At 41.5% G+C, this 21,353-nt stretch overlaps 1 protein-coding gene across 2 annotated transcripts in view; it reads right to left on the minus strand.

Moving 5' to 3' along the window:
* Snx27 (sorting nexin 27) overlaps nucleotides 1-21,353 on the minus strand; it is an 86,216-nt gene that overhangs the window by 41,532 nt on the left and 23,331 nt on the right. For both annotated transcript variants that reach the window (XM_028857446.2, XM_028857447.2), the window contains exon 2: nucleotides 20,594-20,825. In XM_028857446.2, coding sequence (XP_028713279.1) covers nucleotides 20,594-20,825 — 232 coding nt within the window. The remainder of the gene's footprint in view (nucleotides 1-20,593; nucleotides 20,826-21,353) is intronic.

Genomic DNA, 21,353 nt, shown 5'->3' on the forward strand with positions numbered 1-21,353 from the left:
ATATGTCACTTACTAAGGCCTTTCTTGATCATTCCCAAGAGCTCATATTAATATCAGCATCACAATCTAAAACATTCTAACTTTTAAAAGTCCACAGTTGGCTGGGTACACCTTTAATCTCAGCACTCAGAAGCCAGAGGCAGACAAGTCTAGTGAGTAAGTTCCTGGACAGCCAAAGCTGCATGGAGAAACTCTGTCTCAGGAATAAAAAAATTAAAAAGTCCTGCCGTCTTTAAGAGTTCAGTCTCTTTAAAACATCCAAAGTGTCTTTCAACATTCAAAACTTCTCTGTGATGAACATTTCTTCCTGTATCTTTTCTCGTAAAATACCAATTCTTGTGGTTCACCTACTGTCATCTTAAATCTGTGTGCATTTTTCATAGATCTGTAGTCTTTCGTTTTGTTTTGAGATGTCTGTTTGCTTCACTGTGTTGTCCAGTTGGTCCTAAACTCCTGAGCTCAAGTGATTCTCCTTTTAGGGCAAAGGAACAAGTCACCACTCCAAGCTCTGTATGATTTTTCCACTGGGATTTTTGTTTGGTTGTTTTTGAGACAAGGTCTCAATGTGTAGCACAGGCTGGCCTCAAACTTGAGATTCTCTTGCCTCTGCCTCCCAAACACAATGTGATTACAGGTGTGTACCACCACGCCCAGCTTTTTGTTGTTCTTGACAATCTTTTTCACTTGTGCTCAGTGTGAATATCCTCTCCCATTTTTCACTGTTATTTTAACTTTATTTAAGGGTCTTTTGAATGATAAAAGCTCTTAGTTTTATTCATTTATTTATTTGATTTTGTTTTGTTTTGAGTGTCTTTGTTTTGTGATGGTCTCATATAGCCCAGGCTGGCCTGGAACTCACTATGTAGCTAAAGCTGGCCCTCAACTTCTGATCCTACTCTTTCTCTCTCTAGGGCTGGGCCACCATACCTAGCTCAGATTACAACCCTTTATTCCTTGCTAACAATTCCACCAAGAACAGCAAAAAGCTCTGAATTTTAAAAGTGTAGTTTATCACTCTTCTTCACAAAGAACACTTCTGTGTCTAAACAAACTTTTTTCTACACACAGATTTGAAACTTAAGTAGAGTGTGGTAATGCATGCACTCAAGAAACAGAGGCAAGGGGATCACTGCAATTTCAATTAAGGCTAGTCTGGTCTATACAGCAAGTTCAAAGCCAGCCAGGAATCCACAGTGAGACTCTGTCTCTATAAAGTGGGGGAAAAGATCTAAAATCTATTTGCCAATATTTATTATAAGAACTTGTGATTTTTTTCTAATATGGAGTTCTACTGGCAATTTTCTCATTTTTTTCCTTTTTACTTTTGATATTTCTTTTGAAGTCAAGAATACTTAAATCAATTTTTAATTGTTTCCCCTAAATACAAATATAGGCCACCCAAGCTGCATGTCCTCAAGTGGTCTGTATCAACCACTCACTATAAATAATAGAAAACTGGACACAAAACAGGAAACGACTTTTCCAGTCACGGGACAGCAAGCAGTTCCACCTGTGATCCCTAAGAAGAGGGAAAAAGTAAGATGAGCACCACAGCTCCTTGGCTCTCTGCCTGGGTAACTTCGAAAGCAAGGCTCAAGGAGGCTACAAGAACCAAGTGTACCGAGTGCACAGAGGCTGAAGCAGCTGGATCCGTGGGGCTGAGCGTACACAAGGGTGCTTAAACCAGGCAGGCTCCAGAAACCCCCACCAGGTCACCTTGACTTCTGAATGAACAGCAATTCAAGGAAAGAACTCTCACTAGGGGAGTTGTAAATGAACAACTCTCAGAGTTCACACTGGGTTTAGAACAATTCAACTTTCCTCCAACCAGAAAAACTAAACAGAATTCCCTGAATTTCTTGGAGTTTAAAAAACAGCTCAAAAGGCCTGCTCTAGGAAGGAGACTAGATTAGTTCTAGACTATGAGCTATTCTAGCTAGGGATATATATATATAATTCATACAGCTTGTCCAGCATACTCAACATTAACTTTATGAATTACTAGGTTTTTTTAAAGCTATACAATCCCAGGTATGTTGGTGCATGTTTTTAATCCCAGCATTTTGGAGGCAGAGGCAGGCAAGTCTCTGTGAGTTTGAGAGCAGCCTGGCTTACATAGTGAGTTCCAGAACAGCCAGAGCTTTATTTATAATGACACCCTGTCTAATACACACCACCACCACCCCCATCATCTCCTACAGGCCAGTAGACTAAAATTTCTACTTTTAAAAAGAATCTTGCCAGGCGGTGGTGGCGCACGCCTTTAATCCCAGCACTCAGGAGGCAGAGGCAGACGGATCTTTGTGAGTTCAAGGCCTGCCTGGGCTACCAAGTGAGTTCAGGAAAGGTGCAAAGCTACACAGAGAAACCCTGTCTCAAAAAATCAAAAAAAAAAAAAAAAAAAAAGAATCTAGCCTAGTATTGGTGGTACATGCCTTTAATCCTAGTACTTGGAAGGCAAGTGGATCTCCAAGTTCAAGGCCAGCCTGGTCTATAGAGTGAGCTCCAGGACAGTCAGTACTACACAACACAGTGAAACCCTGTCTCGGGGGTGCAGAAGAGTGGGAATCTAACAAAATCTAGTGTCTAATAGCATTAAGTTCAGTATCTAATACCCAACAAAAAATGTAACAGACATACAAGGAAGCATGAAAATTTTACAGACAGTCGGAAGAAAGACCAAACAGTAGGAAGAGACTCAGGGGAGAAAAAGACAAGAATTTAGTAGGGGACTGTGGTACACCTGGCTTTGGCTTCTCTTTGGGATTTAGAAAGCTCTATGATAACTTTCACCACCTGAGGTCGAAGAGCACTGAGGTCTGAGAGACCAAAGCAAAGGCTGAAAATGAACACAGAAAAGAAACCAGTTGGCAGAGGGATACTGGAAACATGGCAGTGTCTGAAGTCTCCAGAAAGCCAGACAGTGTGGCATAAAAATTATCCTTTGTGTAGCAACCCCAGTAAGATATTAAACTCTCTGCTCCAACCTGTTTTCCCTTCTTCCAAAGTGTGCCATCTCTAAATAAACTGTCTCTGCCTTTACTAGTATCCACATCTCTGTCCGATTCCTCATCCCACCAAACAAGAGCGTTGAACCTCTCTAGAGATGCCTACCGAATCCAGACTTACCACACTGGCACAATACATCCCACTGACTTGCAAGCCTCTTCCATGGGCCTCTACTGTGCTCACAATAAAAACCTGGTACACTGCAGGAAACTAAAGACAGTTTCACCTGGTGGCCCAAGCATACAGGAGGTTGTTGGATCAGACACAATGTCCACCCACTACCCAGCTCCTTGTCTTTTACTAAAAAAGATCACAGTAAACCCTGTGATGCAGAGGACACAGGCAAAGACTTTGAAAGAGTAAAAGCAAGTCACTCCATATCCCTAGGAGTGAAGGAACACCAGCTTACATTCCTACCAAGACATTAATAACAAGAGCTCTGATTCAGGAGAAACACGGCAAAGTTGGTCAACCTCAGTAAAAAAAGGCAGAAGGAAAAAAAAAAAAAAAAACAGAGACAAAGACTAACCTAGAACAAAAGCTAAACCAAACAATAGCTACTTACCTCTACCATGCATCTAGTCCACATACAAGACAAGAATCGTCTACCCCGGTCTAACATGACAGAGACCAGGTGAACAGGGTCTGGTGAGACCATGTTGGTTCAGGGGGTAAAAGCACTTGCCAGAAGCCTACAGCCTGAGTTATTGCCTCAACATCCACATGGTGGAGACTCTGGGATATCTCTGACCTCCACACACCCACAGTAAACAAATAAGCAAATAAATAAACAAACAGTTACAGCAAAAGGGGGAGGGGCTTGTCAGTTGTACAGACACTCAGGGGTAACTGAGAGCTCAGGAGATAGGGGGGGGTGCCCGCTGAGCCAGCCTAAGAACCTGAGTTTGATCCTCAAAGCCCAAGAATCAGCTCCAGAAGTTGTCTTCTGACCTCTACAAGCACACAGCAGCGTGAACATGCCTCCATGTACACACACGCTAATAATAATAATTAATAAAATAATTTTTTAAAGTAATAGGAGCCTGGTTCAGTGGCATACACCTACTTAGAACCAAGGTAGACAGGGCTACATAGTTTCAAAAGAATAAAAAAATAATTCAGTTTGGGCTAGAGGTAGCTCAGTGATACTCCTCATTTGCACAGCCTCTGCGTTTGACCCCAGACACCTAACCCGAAAGTTATCATTTAAAGCAAAGTTAACAAGATAAAAGAATTTATAACATAAAGAATAAGACCTAGAGATCAAATAAGTAAATGGCAGAACCTAGTTATAGTAATAATTACACTAAGTTAATAATTTATATACTTCAAATAAAGACTAATATTGCCAGATTACATGAAAAATCAGTTATAAGCTATCTTATAAACACACTCTGGGTCGGAGAGATGGCTCAGAGGTTAAGAGCACTGACTGCTCTTCCAGAGGTCCTGAGTTCAATTCCCAGCACCCACATGGTGGCTCACAACCATCTGTAATGAGATCTGGCGCCCTCTTCTGTATAGATAATAAATAAATAAATAAACAAATAATTCTTTAAAAAAAAAAAAAGAAAGAAAGAAAGAAACACACTCTGGCTGGGCTGTGGTGGCACACGCCTTTAATCCCAGCACTCAGGAGACAGCGGCAAGAGGATCTCTCTGAATTCTAGGCCAGTCTGGTCTAAGAGAGAGTCCCAGGACAGGATAGCCAGTGCTACAGAGAAAAACTGTGTCTTTAAAAAATAATAATAATAATAATGTTAAAGGAGTCAGTTCATTAAATAATAGCTTTTTATACATAAAGAAAAACCTATAAAACTTCAGATTCAGGTATTACATACTCCTTACAAACTAATGTTCCTACTGAAGAAAACACACACACAAAAGAAACCTGAGGAATTTGAATGTGTTCTAGAAAGCTGGCAAACAGAGGAGAGCTCCAAGCAGAGATCTATCTGCACAGGGGTCCCACTTGTTTACCGTCAACTTGACACAGCCAGTCATTTCAATAAAGAGACTCTCAACTGAGAAAATGACTACACTAGAGTGGCCCATAGGCAAGCCTGTTGGAATATTTCTCTTTTTTAAATGATTTGTTTCTTTTTATTTTATCTGCATTGGTGTTTTCCTTATATGAATGTCTGTGGAAAGGTGTCAGATCCCTTGGAACTGGAGTTACAGACAGTTGTGAGATGCCATGTGGATGCTAGAAATTGAACCCAGGTCCTCTGGAAGAGCAGCCAGTACTCTTAACCACTGAGCCATCTCTCCAGCCCTGGGCAGGTATCCCTGAGTTGTATAAGAAAGTAGGCAGAGTAAGCCATGTGGGGCAAGCCAGCAAGGAAGTTCCTCCATGGCCTCTGTTTCAGTTCCTGCCTCTAAGTTCCTCACCTGATTTCCCTGGGTGATAAACTACAAACTGTAAGATAAAATAAACCCTTTCCTAGCCAAGTTGCTTTTAGTTACAGTATTTATCACAACAATAGAAACTCCAAGTAAGACAGAAACTGGTATCAGGCCATAGGGTACTACTGTGACAGATTTGACCATGTTTTGGGGAGGAGTATGGAAGGACACTAGAACTTTGGGACAGAAAAGCCATTGAGTGTTCAGAGCTTAATGAGGTATTATGGGAACTTAGAAGGTAAGTTCTGAGAGCAATGTCTGCCCTGAGGACTGGCTTGTGAAGTTTCAGGAGAAAGTTTGAGAGTCCATTATAGACTTCATTGTGGCTGTTTGATATTTTGAGCTTTAAGAATCTGTGGTTCTGGTCATCTGTAGCTTAGGCTGTGGCTAAAGTGATTAGCAAGAAACCAGAACTACAAAGCAAAAATGTTACTTTGATAGGACAATCAACACTGGTCAGCTGGGCCTGAAGAATCACTGTGATTAAGAAGAAACTTGCACACCTATAATCCCAGCACTGGGGAGGCAGAGGTAGGCAAATCTTTTGAGTTTGAGGCCAGCATGGTCTACATAGTGAGTTCCAGGACAGCCAGATCTATGTAAAGAGACCCTGTCTCAAAACAACAACAAAAAGTGTTTCCTTGGGGTCAGCACACACAAGCTGTGTTCCAGGATGGTCCAAAGCTGCATTTTGCACTAGCAGTCAAACCTGGTAATGTGTAGGTTCTGCGGGGATACTGGTTTTGAAGACATGAAGGAGTCATAGAGAGCATCCGGGACGTGACACTGTATAGCAGGGTCAGAGTCAACACAGAGCTCAGGTGAGGCTCTTAGTGAAGGTGCAGTCCAGCTGTAACGGAGACCCCAGCATGCTAGAGATGCCAGGACCACAGGATGACTGCCAAGGAGAGAAGCAGCTGTGGGGTGGAGCTGTGTGTGTTGTGGAAAGCAGAGCCTGAGAGGTGCTGCTAAGATCCTTCAGAGGCAGAGGATTGTGCGTGGGCCCCAGACGTCAGGCACTAAGCCTTCTACACTGGTCAGCTTTAGTTTTGCTTGATTTGATTATAACTATGCTCCGGTTCTTCCATCGTGGAGTGAGAAAGTGTGTAATTTATTTTTATTTTACAGAAGACCACAGTGAAGAGGTTTAGGAATTTTAGAGAGACTGTGGATATTTTAGAGAAATTATGGATATTTCAGGAAAACTGGGTTTTGTTGTTGTTGTTGTTGTTTTGGTTTTTCAAGACAGGGTTTCTCTGTGTAGCCCTGGCTGTCCTGGAACTCACTCTGTAGTCCAGGCTGGCCTCAAACTTAGAGATTAACCTGCCTCTGCCTCCTGAGTGCTGGGATCAAAGGCGTGCAGCAGCAGCAGCAGCAGCAGCAGCAGCAGCACCACCACCACCACCACCACCACCACCCAGCTGAAACTGGATGTTTTAAAGAAACTGAAAATGCAAAGACTGTAGAGTGTTTAAAAAGCTGGAATGTTTCATATTGTGATGCTGATATTAATATGAAATCTTCAGGATGATCAAGAAAGGAAAAGATTATGGCCTTAGTAAATGACGTGTTTGTGTGTCAAACTGACAAGGTGTGGTCAACTGTCCTGGCTAGTTTATTGTCAAATCGACACAAACTTAGGACATATCTGGGGAAATCTTAATTGAGAAAACGCCTCCATAAAACTGGCCTAAGGCAAGTCTGTGAGGCATTGTTTTATTTTTAAGGGGCAGGATATGTATAGCCCATGTCTTTAATTCCAACACTCAGAAGGCATAGGGATCTCTAACTTCAAGGCCACCCTGGCTACATACCAATTTCCAGGTCAGCTAGGGCTACACAGTGAGACCCTATCTCCAAAACTAACAAATAAATGAATAAATAAATTTCCAAAAGAGAACTAAGAACAACATAGTACTTATCATCTTATCTCTCAAGATTAACCCTGAGCCAAGAGGGTCTCTGTGTAGCAAGAAAAAGACTAAGTAGGAGGCCCCAGCTATTTCCATACATACCTGGAACACTTGGTGGTAAACGATTGTAACCAACACAGGCCTGGGCCCAGTTACTATTATCACTGTTCATTACTGTAATTAAATTGTACTCACCCATCCCTCCCCAGCTCCTACTGCCATCCTGAGACTTCTACACCAGGGCCTTAGGAAGCAGCAAAAGACAGCTTGATAGGTCCAGCCCTGTGAACCCCTGCATGGCTTCATTCACCTTGCCACAGGCCCTGGATGCCAACCTTCCCTCTACCCCAGGAAGTAGATATTAAAATGAGTCAGTGAGAAGCTCTGAAAAGTCACTCATGCAGACATTGATGGGTACCCCCTGGTGCCCATGTAGCACTAGATACTGATACATTTTCTGCTCTGCTAGCAGTCATGCTGTGGGTATGCATACTTATCTAAACTTACCAACATGGCCATACCCTGACATGGTCCTTAAAAATGTGATGATAACACACCTCTGCTAATGCACCAGCTGCATCTCACCTATATTCTACAGTTCTTCTAGGGTAAAGCCACCTCCATGCAACCCACAGAAACTGACAGGCACACTCTATGCCTAAACCAACCTGCCCAAAAGAGCTGCATTCCGATTTGTATTACAATCATATAATTTATACAACACTAAAACATTCAGACACCACCAAAGCTGATTATACTTGTAGAAGCTACACAGAAACTACACATTAAAACACTCACCCCTAACCAATGCTGATGCAACCTATTAAAATGATAGTGCAGGACACAATGCCAGGAAAATTCTTCCCATTTTCTTAATGAAAACCACCCTGTAAAACTGATACAGGCGTTCGAGGCCAACCTGGGCTACCAAGTGAGTTCCAGGAAAGGCGCAAAGCTACACAGAGAAACCCTGTCTCGAAAAACCAAAAAAAAAAAAAAAAAAAAAAAAAAAAAAAAAAAAACTGATACAGGCAGGGCCGGCAAGATGGCTCTGTGGGTAAAAAGCATTGGGCTTGGGCACACAAGCCTGATGACCTAAATTTGATTCCCAATCCCATGGTGGAAGAGAGAATAGACTCCTGGAAGTTGTCCTCTGACAAACACACCTCTGACAAGTTGCCACTACAAGCACCCCGTGGTACATACCACACTCACACATATACCATACACTATATGGTATTTTTTATTTAACTTGGTACAAGCAATGATGTGGCAAATGAATAAACAATGCAGAAACCCAAGCACAATGGCATTGCATCTCCAAAGGAACACAGTAACTCTCCAGCAGACCTCAAATGAAAAGAAGTCAGCAAAACATCTAAAAGGAGATTCAAAGGATGAATTCTTTTCCTCAACTAATACTTTAAACAGGGGTGTGTGCATGGTCAGAAGACAACTTAAAGTGGGTTCTTTCCTACTAGGTGAGTTCTGGGGCATTATTAGGCTTGGCAGCAAGCACCTTTCCCTGCTGAGCCATTTGACCAGCCCCAGCCTCAACTAATTTTAAAAAAACAATTATAGGGCTAGAAAGATGTCTCAGCAGTTAAGAACACTGGTGTTTGCAGAAGACCCAGGTTCGATTCCCATCACCCTCATGGGGACTCACAACCATCTGTAACTTCCGTTCCAGGGAATCTGATGCCCTCTTCTGGTGTCTTTGGACACCAGCCATCCATATGGTACATATACAGTCATATAGACTAAACTCTCATACACATATAATTGAGGAAGAGGGAGGGAGGAGAGGAAGAGAGAGAGAGAAACCCTAGTCAATAAAAGCTGATGGAAAGTTTTCAAATCTTAGGGAAGATAATTCAAATTTAGTAGATTTCAGCAATAAAAGGTCTTCTCTGAGGCACCTTGTGGTCACATGTCAGAAGAACAAGACAAAGAGACAGGTGTGTGGAGCAGGCCTGTAATCCCAGCACTTGGAAGGTGGAGGACAATGAGTTCAGCATCATCCTCAGCTATATATTGAGTCTGAGGCCAGCCTGAGCTACATAAATCCTGCCTCAAAAAAAAAAAAAAAAAAAGGGAAACCACAGCTCTGCTCCCAGACTGTTGAGGAACGTGAGCCTCATGCCCTTGCCACCACACCTTCCCCACCATGGTGCACTGCATCCCCTTCAGAACTATGAGTCAAAATAAATCCTTTCTCTTTTTAAAGACAACGATGGGAAAACCAAACAACCCCCAACCCCATATACATTTTTAAAATAAAAGTCAAATCATGTGAGCCTGTATGATAATGAGTATTCAGAGACCTAAGACAGAGCACCTGTATGGCCTGGGCAGCCGTCTCCATGACGGGTAAGGTGACCTGCTGACGTCCCACACAACCCAAGTCAGAAAGAAGCTCATTTTTAATAAAAGGGGGACCTATAGGTTCCTGCCCCACCCCCCCCCCCTGTTTTGGGTAACTGTTACCTTGCTTGCTGACCTTGACCTTGATATCCTCCCTATGCTAATTCCCTGTTGGGTTCCACCCTCCTGAATGCTTAAGGGAAGTTCCTTGTCTGTGTATCCTGAATAATGGACATTAACAGCTTAGATGCAAGATTGTAAAACATCAGTAGCCCTCTGGGGTTCTCCCGTTGTGCTGTAAGCCTGTATTTAAGACCTCCTCCCTCCTTCAATAAATGACATTCGGCATTTAAAAATTAAAATTAAATATATATATATATATATATATATATATATATATATATATATATATAATTGAATGAATACTGCGAATGTAATCTAGGAATACCACAAATGTGATTAATATCATGAGTGTAATTAATAAATATCATGAGTATAATTTAAAAAAGAAAAAAAGAAAAAAAAAGTCAAATCATGAATGAGAAAATCATTACACTAACATCAGATTCTCAGCAGAAACTTTTCATAAGCCAGAGAAGGGATGATATTTTTAAAGTCCAGAAAGAAAAAATTGCCAACCAAATATACCAGTAAAGCTTTTCATAAAAAAAAAAAAAAAAAAAAAAAAAAAGGAAAGAAAGAAAATGAAGTCTTTCCAAGAGAAGTAAAAAACCTGAAGAAATTCATTACTGCCATGCTTAAAGGCATCCTCCATTGGGGGAAAAAATGGTGATCATCATGAAAACACAAAACTAACACAATATATACATAAAAAGAGAAAACAATGAAACCTTAATAATACAGAAACTCAAACCACAAAAATGAACAAGGAAAAAAATGCACAAAATTACTAGAATATTAAATGACAAGAGTACATTTTTACTTATCAATAATCTTGGAAGGGTACACCTCTTTGATCCCAGCACTCAGGAGGCAGAGGCAGGCGAATCCCTATGAGTCTGAGGCCAGCCTGGTCTATAAAGTAAATTCCAGGACAGCCAAGGACACACAGAGAAACCCTATCTAGTTGAAAAAATAAAATAAAAAATATAGACTGAATGAATTATAACAGGACCAACACTATGCTACCTTAAGAAATTCACTTTACCAAGTAAACACAAAGATCAAAAGTAACGGATAGAAAAATAAAATAAAAGCAAGCAATAGTAGCTATTCTTACATAAAAATAAGTTTTATGTAAAAAAAAAACCAAAACTGTATGAGACAAAAGGCATCAATATATAATGATAAAGGGACAAATTCAACAAGAAATAAGGGGATAATATAATCCCCAAAGCATCCAATTATCTAAGCAAATATTATTATAACTAAAAGGAGGGGACTCGAATGCACTAACAGCTAGAAACTTGACACCACACTTTCATTACTGGGCAACCACGCAGACCTCTCCAAAATATCAACAACCTATTCTAAGGACTAAAAACACCCAAAAAAAATTATACAACATTCTATCTAAGAGTTATGGAACACACACACATTCTTTTCATCATCAAATAGAATTCTATGGAACTGACTGTATGTTAGACTACAAATCAAGTTTCAACAAAGTCAAAGAAATGATAATAAACCTGTTTTTCCAATACCCCACCCCCTCCCTCTCCCTCTCCCTCTCTTTCTCTCTCTCTCTCTCACACACACACACACACACACACAAGAAATCAACATGAAAACCTTTATGGAAACCCACTATTTTGTAAGCTAATTAAAAGTATAATTTAAACAGGCATGAATTATTAATGAAATCTCAGTGTGAGGTATGGAATGCCTCCCTGTAAGTTAGTCAGGGATGCTCCAGAGGCCCCCAAAACACAGGCTGCTACATTGCTCCTGCTTGCCCATCAAAACGAGGTGATCAAACTCTGTTGCTGCAGATACAACATACTTAGGTTGTGGACATAGAGAAATCAAGCGGGAACTGACTTGAAAACTTACTGGCTAGCTTTCACAGCCTGAGAGGGTCCTCTGCAGGCTACTGGGTGAGAAGACCACCAATTGTACTCCTAGCAGTGAACCTGCATGCTACAGTACTGACATATCAGGCAAGATGTGCCCACTGGTGCACTTGTGGCACACAGAAGGGGTAACCAACAATGATTGTCGGAGTGGATTTGAGGCCTGTTCTACAGGAGGAAATCCATGCCTACTACATGAATCTGGTCAAAAGGCCATGACTAAGGGAGTCATAAGTTCTAGAGAGCAACCTATTACTGTGGTCCTGCTAAATGTCAAATAGTCTTCTAAATAATTATGTTTATACACTCAGATAAATGCTTCCTTCAATCCTAGCCAGAAAAGCTGCTCTCTTCAATGAGCAGCAGTTAATGCAGAATGATAATCAGTCAAAGTGCTGAGGATTAAGTAACCATTCAGGACTCAGGCCAAAATGAACCATCTGTATTAATTCTTCCTCAACACAGGGCTCAGGAAACAATGTGTAAGGGTGTGTGTGTGTGTGTGTGTGAGAGAGAGAGAGAGAGAGGGAGAGAGAGAGAGAGAGAGGAGAGAGAGAGAGAGAGAGAGAGAAAGCCAAAGGATGAGAAGGGTGCTGTGAAATGCTGCCTTCTGGACATGACATGAACTCTCTACAGTTATGGTCACCTACACAACATCAGTCAACATTCCAACAAGAAGCACCAAGACTCAGTGGGTAACCAACCAATCAATCAATCAATCAATCAATAAGGAAAGGACATGAAGGGGAAGGGGAAATGTCAGGGTGCTTTATGGAAGTTGAAGAGAGATTTGGAGCGCATTATCATCAAGATACATTGTATTGTTTGTAAGCATGAAACTGTCAAAAATAAGATTTAATTTACAAGATTTACAAACTGTACAAATACATGAAAAGTAGTCTAAAGTGAACAAGATGCCTCGGTGGGTAAAGGTGCTGCTGACAAGGCTAATGACCTTGGTTCAATGCTTGGAACTCACACAGTAAAAGAGAACTGACTCCTACAAGTTGTGCTCTAGACTTTCGTATCTGTGCCCTGGCATGCATACCTGGCATGCACCTACCCCCCTCTCCACACACGCACACATGCACGCACACACCAGATCCTATACAACAAAAACAGGAAAACTAAAAGTCAATATCCTTAGTGAACAGACATGTAAAAGCTTTTCAACAAAATACTAGTAAATCAAATTTAACAATACATAAAATTATAGATGAACAAATAAAAAAAATGATTCAACATATGCAAATCAATAAATACATCCTATCAAATAATGAATACTAAAAATCACCATCATCTCAACACATTCAGAGAAAGTATTTGCTGAAGTTCAGCTTTCCTCCAAAAAAAAAAAAAGCTTTCAGGAAAGTATACCAGGATTGTATCTCAACACAGTCAGGACTATATAGGACAAACCCACAGCCTAAATCACATCAATGAGGGAAAGTTGAAATTGTTCTTCTACGACCAAGAACTAGGCAAATATGTTCAATTACTCTATATTGATCATTACACATTATATACAAGGATTTGCTATGGCATACTGTACCCCACAACTATGTAAAATGACTGTGTCAGTTAATATTAAAAAATATATTTAATCCAGATGTGATAACCTATGCTCATAATCCTAGCATTAGAAGATTGGGTTAGAAGAATTGCTAGCAATACATAACAAGTTTGAAGCCAACCTGAGCCATTACATAGTCTGTCTCTCTCTGTCTCTCTGTCTCTGTCTCTCTGTCTCTCTCTGTCTGTCTCTGTCTCTCTCTCTCTCTCTCTCTCTCACACACACACACACACACACACACACACACACACACACACACACACGAATGTGTATGCATACACATATGTGTCTCTGAAACAGTGTCTCACTCAGTAGTCTAGTCCAGGCTGGTCTGGAACACATGTAGACTAAGCTAGCCTTTAACTTTCAGCAGTCCCCCCAGATCTGCTACAGATTTTTAAGTACATATATAGTAATGACTGGAATAAATTATAATAAGGGGGTTAATTTTTTTTGAGAGTCAAGGTCTGGTCATTTATTTGTTACTCTTATGGGCTTATTTTTGACTGGATTCGGACTTAGAAGTAGCTCTCAGTGAAGACAGCCTATGTCTCTTAGCAATCTGTTACTGGAGTTTTTCTTTTGTGGTGATATATTGTGTACCCCAATAAACTTGCCTGAGGATCAGAGGACAGAGCCACCCACTAGATTAGACATAGAGGCCAGACAGTGATGGCACACACCTTTAATCCTATCATTCAGGAGGCAGAGATCCATTTGGATCTCTGTGAGGTCAAGGTCACATTAGGCTACATGAGACTGATCCAGTATAGGAGAGAAACAGCCAGGCAGTGGTAGCACACACCTTTAATCCCAGCACTTGAGATCTCATGCTTTGCTTGGGAAGCACACACATGCCTTTAATCCCAGGAAATAATATGGCAGGGAAGAGAAAGGTATATAAGGTGTGAGGAAACAGGAACTCACTCTCTTTAGGCTGAGGGTTTTGTGAGGTAAGAACTAGTGGCTGGCTGTTCTGCTTCTCTGATCTTTCAGCTTTCACCCTGGCTCTGGGTTTTTTATTAAAAGACCATCTAAGATTTGAACAACAATCTCTTGGCTAAAAGTTTAGCATATTCTGGAGCCTCCTCATTTTTCTTGGTGTGCTGTTTCTTCAGAGTAGTTCAATAGCATTTGTGCTGCAGGACGGACACATGGAGTAACAAGACACTATATTTGGGGTGCTTTGGTAATGAACCTCCAACCTTTGTTTAAGGGCTTTCTGACAACATATTGGTGGGTATCATCTTTTGAGTGATTGAAATGCTTTCAGATTATGCTTTGGACCGCAACTGCCAAAGCACAAATCCAGTAATATCCTTTTCAATATTAACCAAGTTGAGAACACTCAGGTTGACATCCACAGTACGTGGTTCTGTTCTCCTGGGTCTGTAACAAGAATGCTCCCAGTCAACAGCAGCTGCACATTCCGCCATGAGTCAAGACACCTTGTTATTCCCACCACTGACTGCACCACGTGACCCTTCCACTCTTCACCCAGGGCACCAGCGGCTACTTCTGTGGCCATTCGATTCTCAGACAAAGTACAAAGTCTGCATTCATCATCCACTTCAATGGGTTTTTGACAGCCAGTAGTTGGGAAAGAGAGATTGCCTTCATTCTGACTCAGCCAACCTCCTAGAAGGTGTCACAACAAAGAACTAACAATAGTGTGTGTGTGTGTGTGTGTGTGTGTGTGTGTGTGTGTAAACTTGACCCTCATAATACACCCAGAAAATCAACAAAAGTGGATCACAGATTTGAAAACATAAAAGTGCTTAGGCCGGGTGGTGGTGGCGCACGCCTTTAATCCCAGCACTCAGGAGGCAGAGGCAGGTGGATCTTTGTGAGTTCGAGGCCAGCCTGGGCTACCAAGTGAGATCCAGGAAAGGCGCAAAGCTACACAGAGAAACCCTGTCTCGAAAAACCAAAAAAAAAAAAAAAAAAAAAAAAGTGCTATACTGTATGTGATGGCTGATCTTGGTTGTCAACTTGACTACATCTGCATGCAATCAACTAAAACCCAAGCTGCTGGGCACTCCTGTGAGACTTTCTTTCTCTTTCTTTCTTTTTCTTTCTTTCTTCTTCTTTTTTTTTTTTAAGTTTTTTTGAGACAGTTTGTCTGTGTAGCCCTGGCTGTCCTAGAACTAACTCTGTAGACCAGGCTGGCCTCCAATTCACAGAGATCCACCTGCCTCTGCCTCACAAGTGCTGGGATTAAAGGCAAGCACCACCAACACCCAGCTGAGAGATTTTCTTAATCAGGTATTTTTTAAAGCAGGAAGATAAATCTGGGTCATACCTGGTGGTGGCTCACATAAAAGGACATGGAAGGTCAGGTAGTGGTAGTGCATGCTTTTAAACCCAGCCCTCAGGAGGCAGAGACAGGTGAATCTCTGAGTTTGAGGCCAGCCTGGTGAATTGCAGGGCAGCCAGAGCTATACAGAGAAACTGTATCAACTCCCCCACCATCAAAAAGAGACATGGAAGAAGGAAGCTTTGCCTTTTGCTTTTTGCACTCTTGTTGATAAGTTCATCTGTCCTGTTGCTGCCAACTTTTTTAGGATGCCAATGTAGACTGAAGATTAGCAGCTCTCCAGGAATCCTCCAGGATGCACCAAATTGGGACCAGAGAGACATCAGCCTCATGAATGGATCACCTACTGGATTCTCAGACTTTCCATTGTGAGACAGCCACTGTTCACAACCCAGACCACATCCTATAAGCCAGTCCAATAAATGCCCCCCCCCACATATATGTTAAAAGGGAATTTCTATCAGTCCTGTTCGTTCAGAAAACCCTAACTAATAAGTACACCATGTTGTGGAATTCTAATAAAGTTAAAATAAAATATAGGTTCATAATACAACACAGGTAAGCCTTGAAAATAGCTAAATGAAATGTTCAGTATATGTCAACTTATAGGACAGAAAGTAGACTAGTATGAGCTGGAGCTGAAGGAAGATGGAAGGTCTAGGGGGATGATGGCTATAGTGCACAGTGCATCAAAGTAATGAAAATGTTGTAAAATTGACTGTTGTGGTACAATCTGTAAACACTCTAAATACCATCAAACTACACAATTTATATGAATGATTATAGTAATGGTTTATACATTATTACAAAAATAGTTAAAGTAACTATAAAACTTTTATAAGATAGCAGAATAATAAAGTCAAGTGTGGTGGTATATAGCTAGAGCCTCAGCTCTCAGAAGACTAAGGCAGGAGGATCATGATCAAGGCCAACCTAGGCTCTATGGTAAGACCCTGCTGAAGGAGATGGGGGGGGTCGGCATTCTGGAGTTAAGAAGCTTTACTAAAACATGAAATGCACTGCCAATAATTAAAATTTGACAAAGTGGACTTTATCAAAATTTCTAATTTTTGTTCTTTAAAACACTTTAAAAAATAGGCCGGGCGTTGGTGGCGCACGCCTTTAATCCCAGCACTCAGGAGGCAGAGGCAGGCGGATCTCTGTGAGTTCAAGGCCAGCCTGGGCTACCAAGTGAGCTCCAGGAAAGGCACAAAGCTACACAGAGAAACCCTGTCTCTAAAAAACCAAAAAAAGAAAGAAAAAAAAAAAAACACTTTAAAAAATAAAAGGACAAGCCACAGACCAGGAGAAATACAAAACATCTAAGAGAGAATTTATATCCAGTACACATAATAAATTCTTATTCACAAAATAATAAAACTCAAACTTTTAAGTGGGCAGAAAATTAGCAGATTCTTCATATCAATGATAACACATGAATAGCAGTTAATCATAAGGAAATCAATTCATTATTGATGAGTTATTGGCTAAGTATAAATTAAAACTAAAGTGGGATACCACTCTACCCACAAGAATGCCCACAGTGGGGGCTGGAGAAATGGCTCCATGGTTAAGTTCACTTGCTGTTCTTGCAAAAGCTCATACCAGGCAGTTCACAGCTTCCTATAATTCCAGCCCTAGGGATCCAACACCCTCTTCTCACCTCTGCAGGCACCTACAAACAGTTGGCATACACTCACAGAGACACAGACAGACAGACAGACAGACAGACAGACACACACACACACACACACACACACACACACACACACTCGTAAATAAAAAATACAAATATATCTTAAAAGACTGACAAGACGGCTCCACGGTTAAGAGAATGTTCTGCTCCTGAAGAGAACCCAAGCCGGGTTCCACCTAGAGGCTCACAACCAGCTCTAGCGGGATCTGACACCTCTGGCCTCAACGCTGGCCTCTGTGGGCACTTGCACACAGACACAAACATACACACTCCTCTCCCCCCTCCAGCCCCATCTCAAAAATAGCAGAAAATAAACCTCTTTTAAAAAAATGAGGAAGAGTAAAGAAAGACTAAAGCTCAAGGCTGTAACTCAGTGGGAGAAATTATGCTTAGCAAGCATAACACCCTGGGTTCAGTCCTGACATAAATAAATAAATAAAAAACAAAGGACAAACAAAGACAAAAAAGACAGGCCAGGCACAGTGCCTCACCCCACTCTCTAACTGAAGCACTTGGGAGTCTGAGGCAACACCACTATGAGTTAAATGCCACCCAAGGATACCTGGCAAGTCCCTACCTGGGGGGGGGGATATTAAAATACCACATATCGAGGTTATAGAAAAACTAGAATTCTCTATTGCAAATGAAAATGAAAACATGACAAAGGCATTTTTGAAAAGTAGTTTGTCAGTTTCCTTTCTTTTGAGTTTTTGAAACAGGGTCTCCTATAGACTGGCCTCAAACTTTCTGTGTAGCTGAGAATGACCTTGAACTGCTGGTCCTCCTGAGTGCCGCAATCACAGGCACACTCTACTACACCTGTTTCTGTGGTGCTAGGGCCCGAACCCGGAGCTTCATGTAATCTCAGCACAGTTCCTCCCCCTGAGTCACACCTGCAATCCAAGTCTGGCAGGGATGTATTTGTGTGTGTGCAGTGGACGTCAGAGTGTGTGCCTGAGTGCAGACCTGTGTAATGTGGGCATTGACTGTCCTCCTCCATCACTGTCTGCCTTGTTAGTTGGAGGCAAGGGCTCTCGTTTCTCAGGTAGTCTGACAGCCAACAAGTACTAGAAATAGTCCTGTCTCTACCTTCTACAGTGCAGTTACAGGTGAGCAAGAAACCATATGTAGCTTATTGCAGGGGTGTTGGAGTCTAAACTCAGGTCTTCATCGTAGTGTAACCACTGAGCTATCTTGTCAGCTCTGCCAATTTCTCGTAAGGTCAGTGAGAGGGCTCAGCTGGTGAGGCTGCTTGCCACCAAGCCTGCTGACCTGAGTTCAATCCCCGGAGCCCACATGGTGGAAGGAGAGAACCAATTCCTACACGTTGTTCTCTGACCTCCAGACACCCATGGACACCCACATCCATACCCCACCCCAACACACAAATAATGTAAAAACTTAATAATAATAGAGGTAGAAAGTAACTGAGGAAAGGATGGTGACCTCAGGCCTCTACACACACACACACACACACACACACACACACACACACACACACACACACACACACATCTTCATTGGGAACCTGAGTGGATACAGAATCACCTTAGCGATAACTTTCATTTCCAATGAAGTTGAACTTGAGGAAAGGACTACCCTGAATGTGGTCACAATTCCTAGGCTAAATAAAAAGTAAAAAGAAGAAAGTGAGTTAAGGAGCAGCACTGGTCTCTCTGCTTCCTGAGTGTGGGTGCAGTGTGACTAACTGCTCGATGCTTCCACACTGCAGCTAGAAGCACCCCAGCCACCACGCCTTCCCTAATGTGGCAGTCCTCTCAAACTCAAAGCCAATAAACCTGCCATTCCTCAGCTTCTTTCTGTCAGGTATTTTGTTGCAGCAACAAAAACAGTAACTAATACACATACATATTATATGTTTCCATGTGTTTGACATTAAAAAAAAAAAGTGCAAAATAAAGAGACAGAAAACAGATCAGGGGTTAACAAGGAACAATAACTGCAAAACAGAGTAAGGAAATTTGGGGCATGATGAAAATATTGTCTTTATTGTGGTAATAGATAAAAGACTATGGACACCATTAAAACTGGACCTCTAGCTAGATGAATGATTAAACATACAGAAATTTAGCTAATACAGCAGACCTTTTACAAAAGAACAATTAGTAGTTTCATTCCTTGTCTCAAGGCTACAGAAGTTGTCAAAGCCATAGGTAATTCTCAAAGGTTCCACAATCAATCAGCTCTCCTTTCTAAACTTTGTGTATAGCTCTAAGAACAGAGACCATGCAGACACAAAAGCCACGTGCAACTATCCCCAGCTAACTTCAGGGTTCTGTTCACCTCCCACTGGGAGGAAGAGTTCCTCACGCGTTCACTGGCTCATTCCTACAGAAGGGACAAATCCAAGTTGCAGGGGCAGTAACTTTAATCAGCAGATCAGCCTTGTATTTAGTGCTGGAGCCGGAACTTCGCACGCGATAGTTAAGCACTCTACCCACTGAGCCACACTTCCAGCCCTACAGCTCTAAACACCTGTGGTCTGTTTGCCAATATCTAACAGAACCCACTGCATTTCCACAAAGGATAAAAGAATTAATGCTTATTATGTCAAGGTTTCAGAAACAATCAAAGGCAAATAAAACAATGCAAACAAGAGAAAAACAGTCTGGAATATTAATAGCAACTACGTTTTGAAGACCAAACAGCATCAGGAAATGGGCTGTCACATATCACCTAAAATTCAAGATGAGTTCTACTTATCTACAATAGCTACAAAATAGAAATGTATAAACAGCTCACAGGAATTGCAGTCAGAGTATATTAGGACCACAGAGAAAAAACTCAGAAGTCATTCATGCACATAGACATCACCAAGAAATGAAAAGGAACAAAATATGGAAAGGAATAAGTATAGGAATACACAGGTTTCAAAATAACAAGCCTCTGTATTATCCAAATATTTTGGAAAATATCTTTCAAAATTAATCTTGGTCTATAGCTCAGAGCCAACAGTAAATCAAACAATTAGCACAGACATATGGCAAAAGAAATTCATGTATTTTTACAAAAGACCAGGATACAAACTTGAAACTGTCAGGAAATAAAATGAAATTGTACTTAAGCAGAAACAGGACTCTTCATTAGTGTAAGTCCATCCTGCAATTTAATCAGTGCCAAGATGTTCTCTGAGTGAACCCAACTTCCTGACAGACAAACTCACCTAGGCTGCAGTCTTTTATTTTACTGCTTGAAATATATTCATGAGAGTGAGGGAAATAAAAGCTCAATGTTTGAGGACCAAGCTGGGCTGACACTCACCACAAACTTCTCACCATTCTGCTCCACATGTTTGTATGTGGGGACCGATATGGGCACTGCTTGCTTTTCTGTGTAATCATAAAATGATTGTCCCAAGGAGTCGTCACTGGGATCTAGGTTGTCAGCCTCATGGGGAGGTACAGACAACACTGTCAAGATCAATTCCTTCTCTCCTGCTCGGATCAGGTCCACCACCTGCTTGTGTGTCGCCCCCTCAACATTCACGCCGTTCCTAAGGGGAAAGAGGGAAAAAAAACAATCCCATAAACCAGGAGGGTCCAAACACTTTGTGACTCCACCCCGTCCCCACTCCAGTGTCACAGGATGAACTATGAAATCAGAAGATTCGTCTGGTTCCAGGAAAGCTGTCTGTCCTTCCAGAACGTAAAGTGAAACGCTGTTTGTGAACTTACGGCAAGGAGAGAAAATGCAAACAGGTGAGAGACCTACCCTCTCCCTCTCTCTAGCCTAGAATCAGGAAAGCCGTGGGAAAGACAGACAGTGCTGCTGGGAAGAAACAAAGCTCTTTCAGCTCAACAGTCCACTCTCCTCACCTTATGTATCAGCAGCCATATGTACCATACAATCAAAGCGGCTTGATAATTCTCCCATTTTTATCATAGTCTGTTCACCTACACTTCACGGAAATTTCCTAAGATTTACTTTTATTATTTTAACTATGTGTATGTGTGGGTATGTGCATGTTAGTGCAGGTGCCTGGAGAGGACAGAGGCCTGGAGCCAGAGTTACAGGCAATTGT

This window comes from Peromyscus leucopus, chromosome 6 (genome assembly GCF_004664715.2).
Source record: "Peromyscus leucopus breed LL Stock chromosome 6, UCI_PerLeu_2.1, whole genome shotgun sequence".
Lineage (NCBI taxonomy): Eukaryota > Metazoa > Chordata > Mammalia > Rodentia > Cricetidae > Peromyscus > Peromyscus leucopus.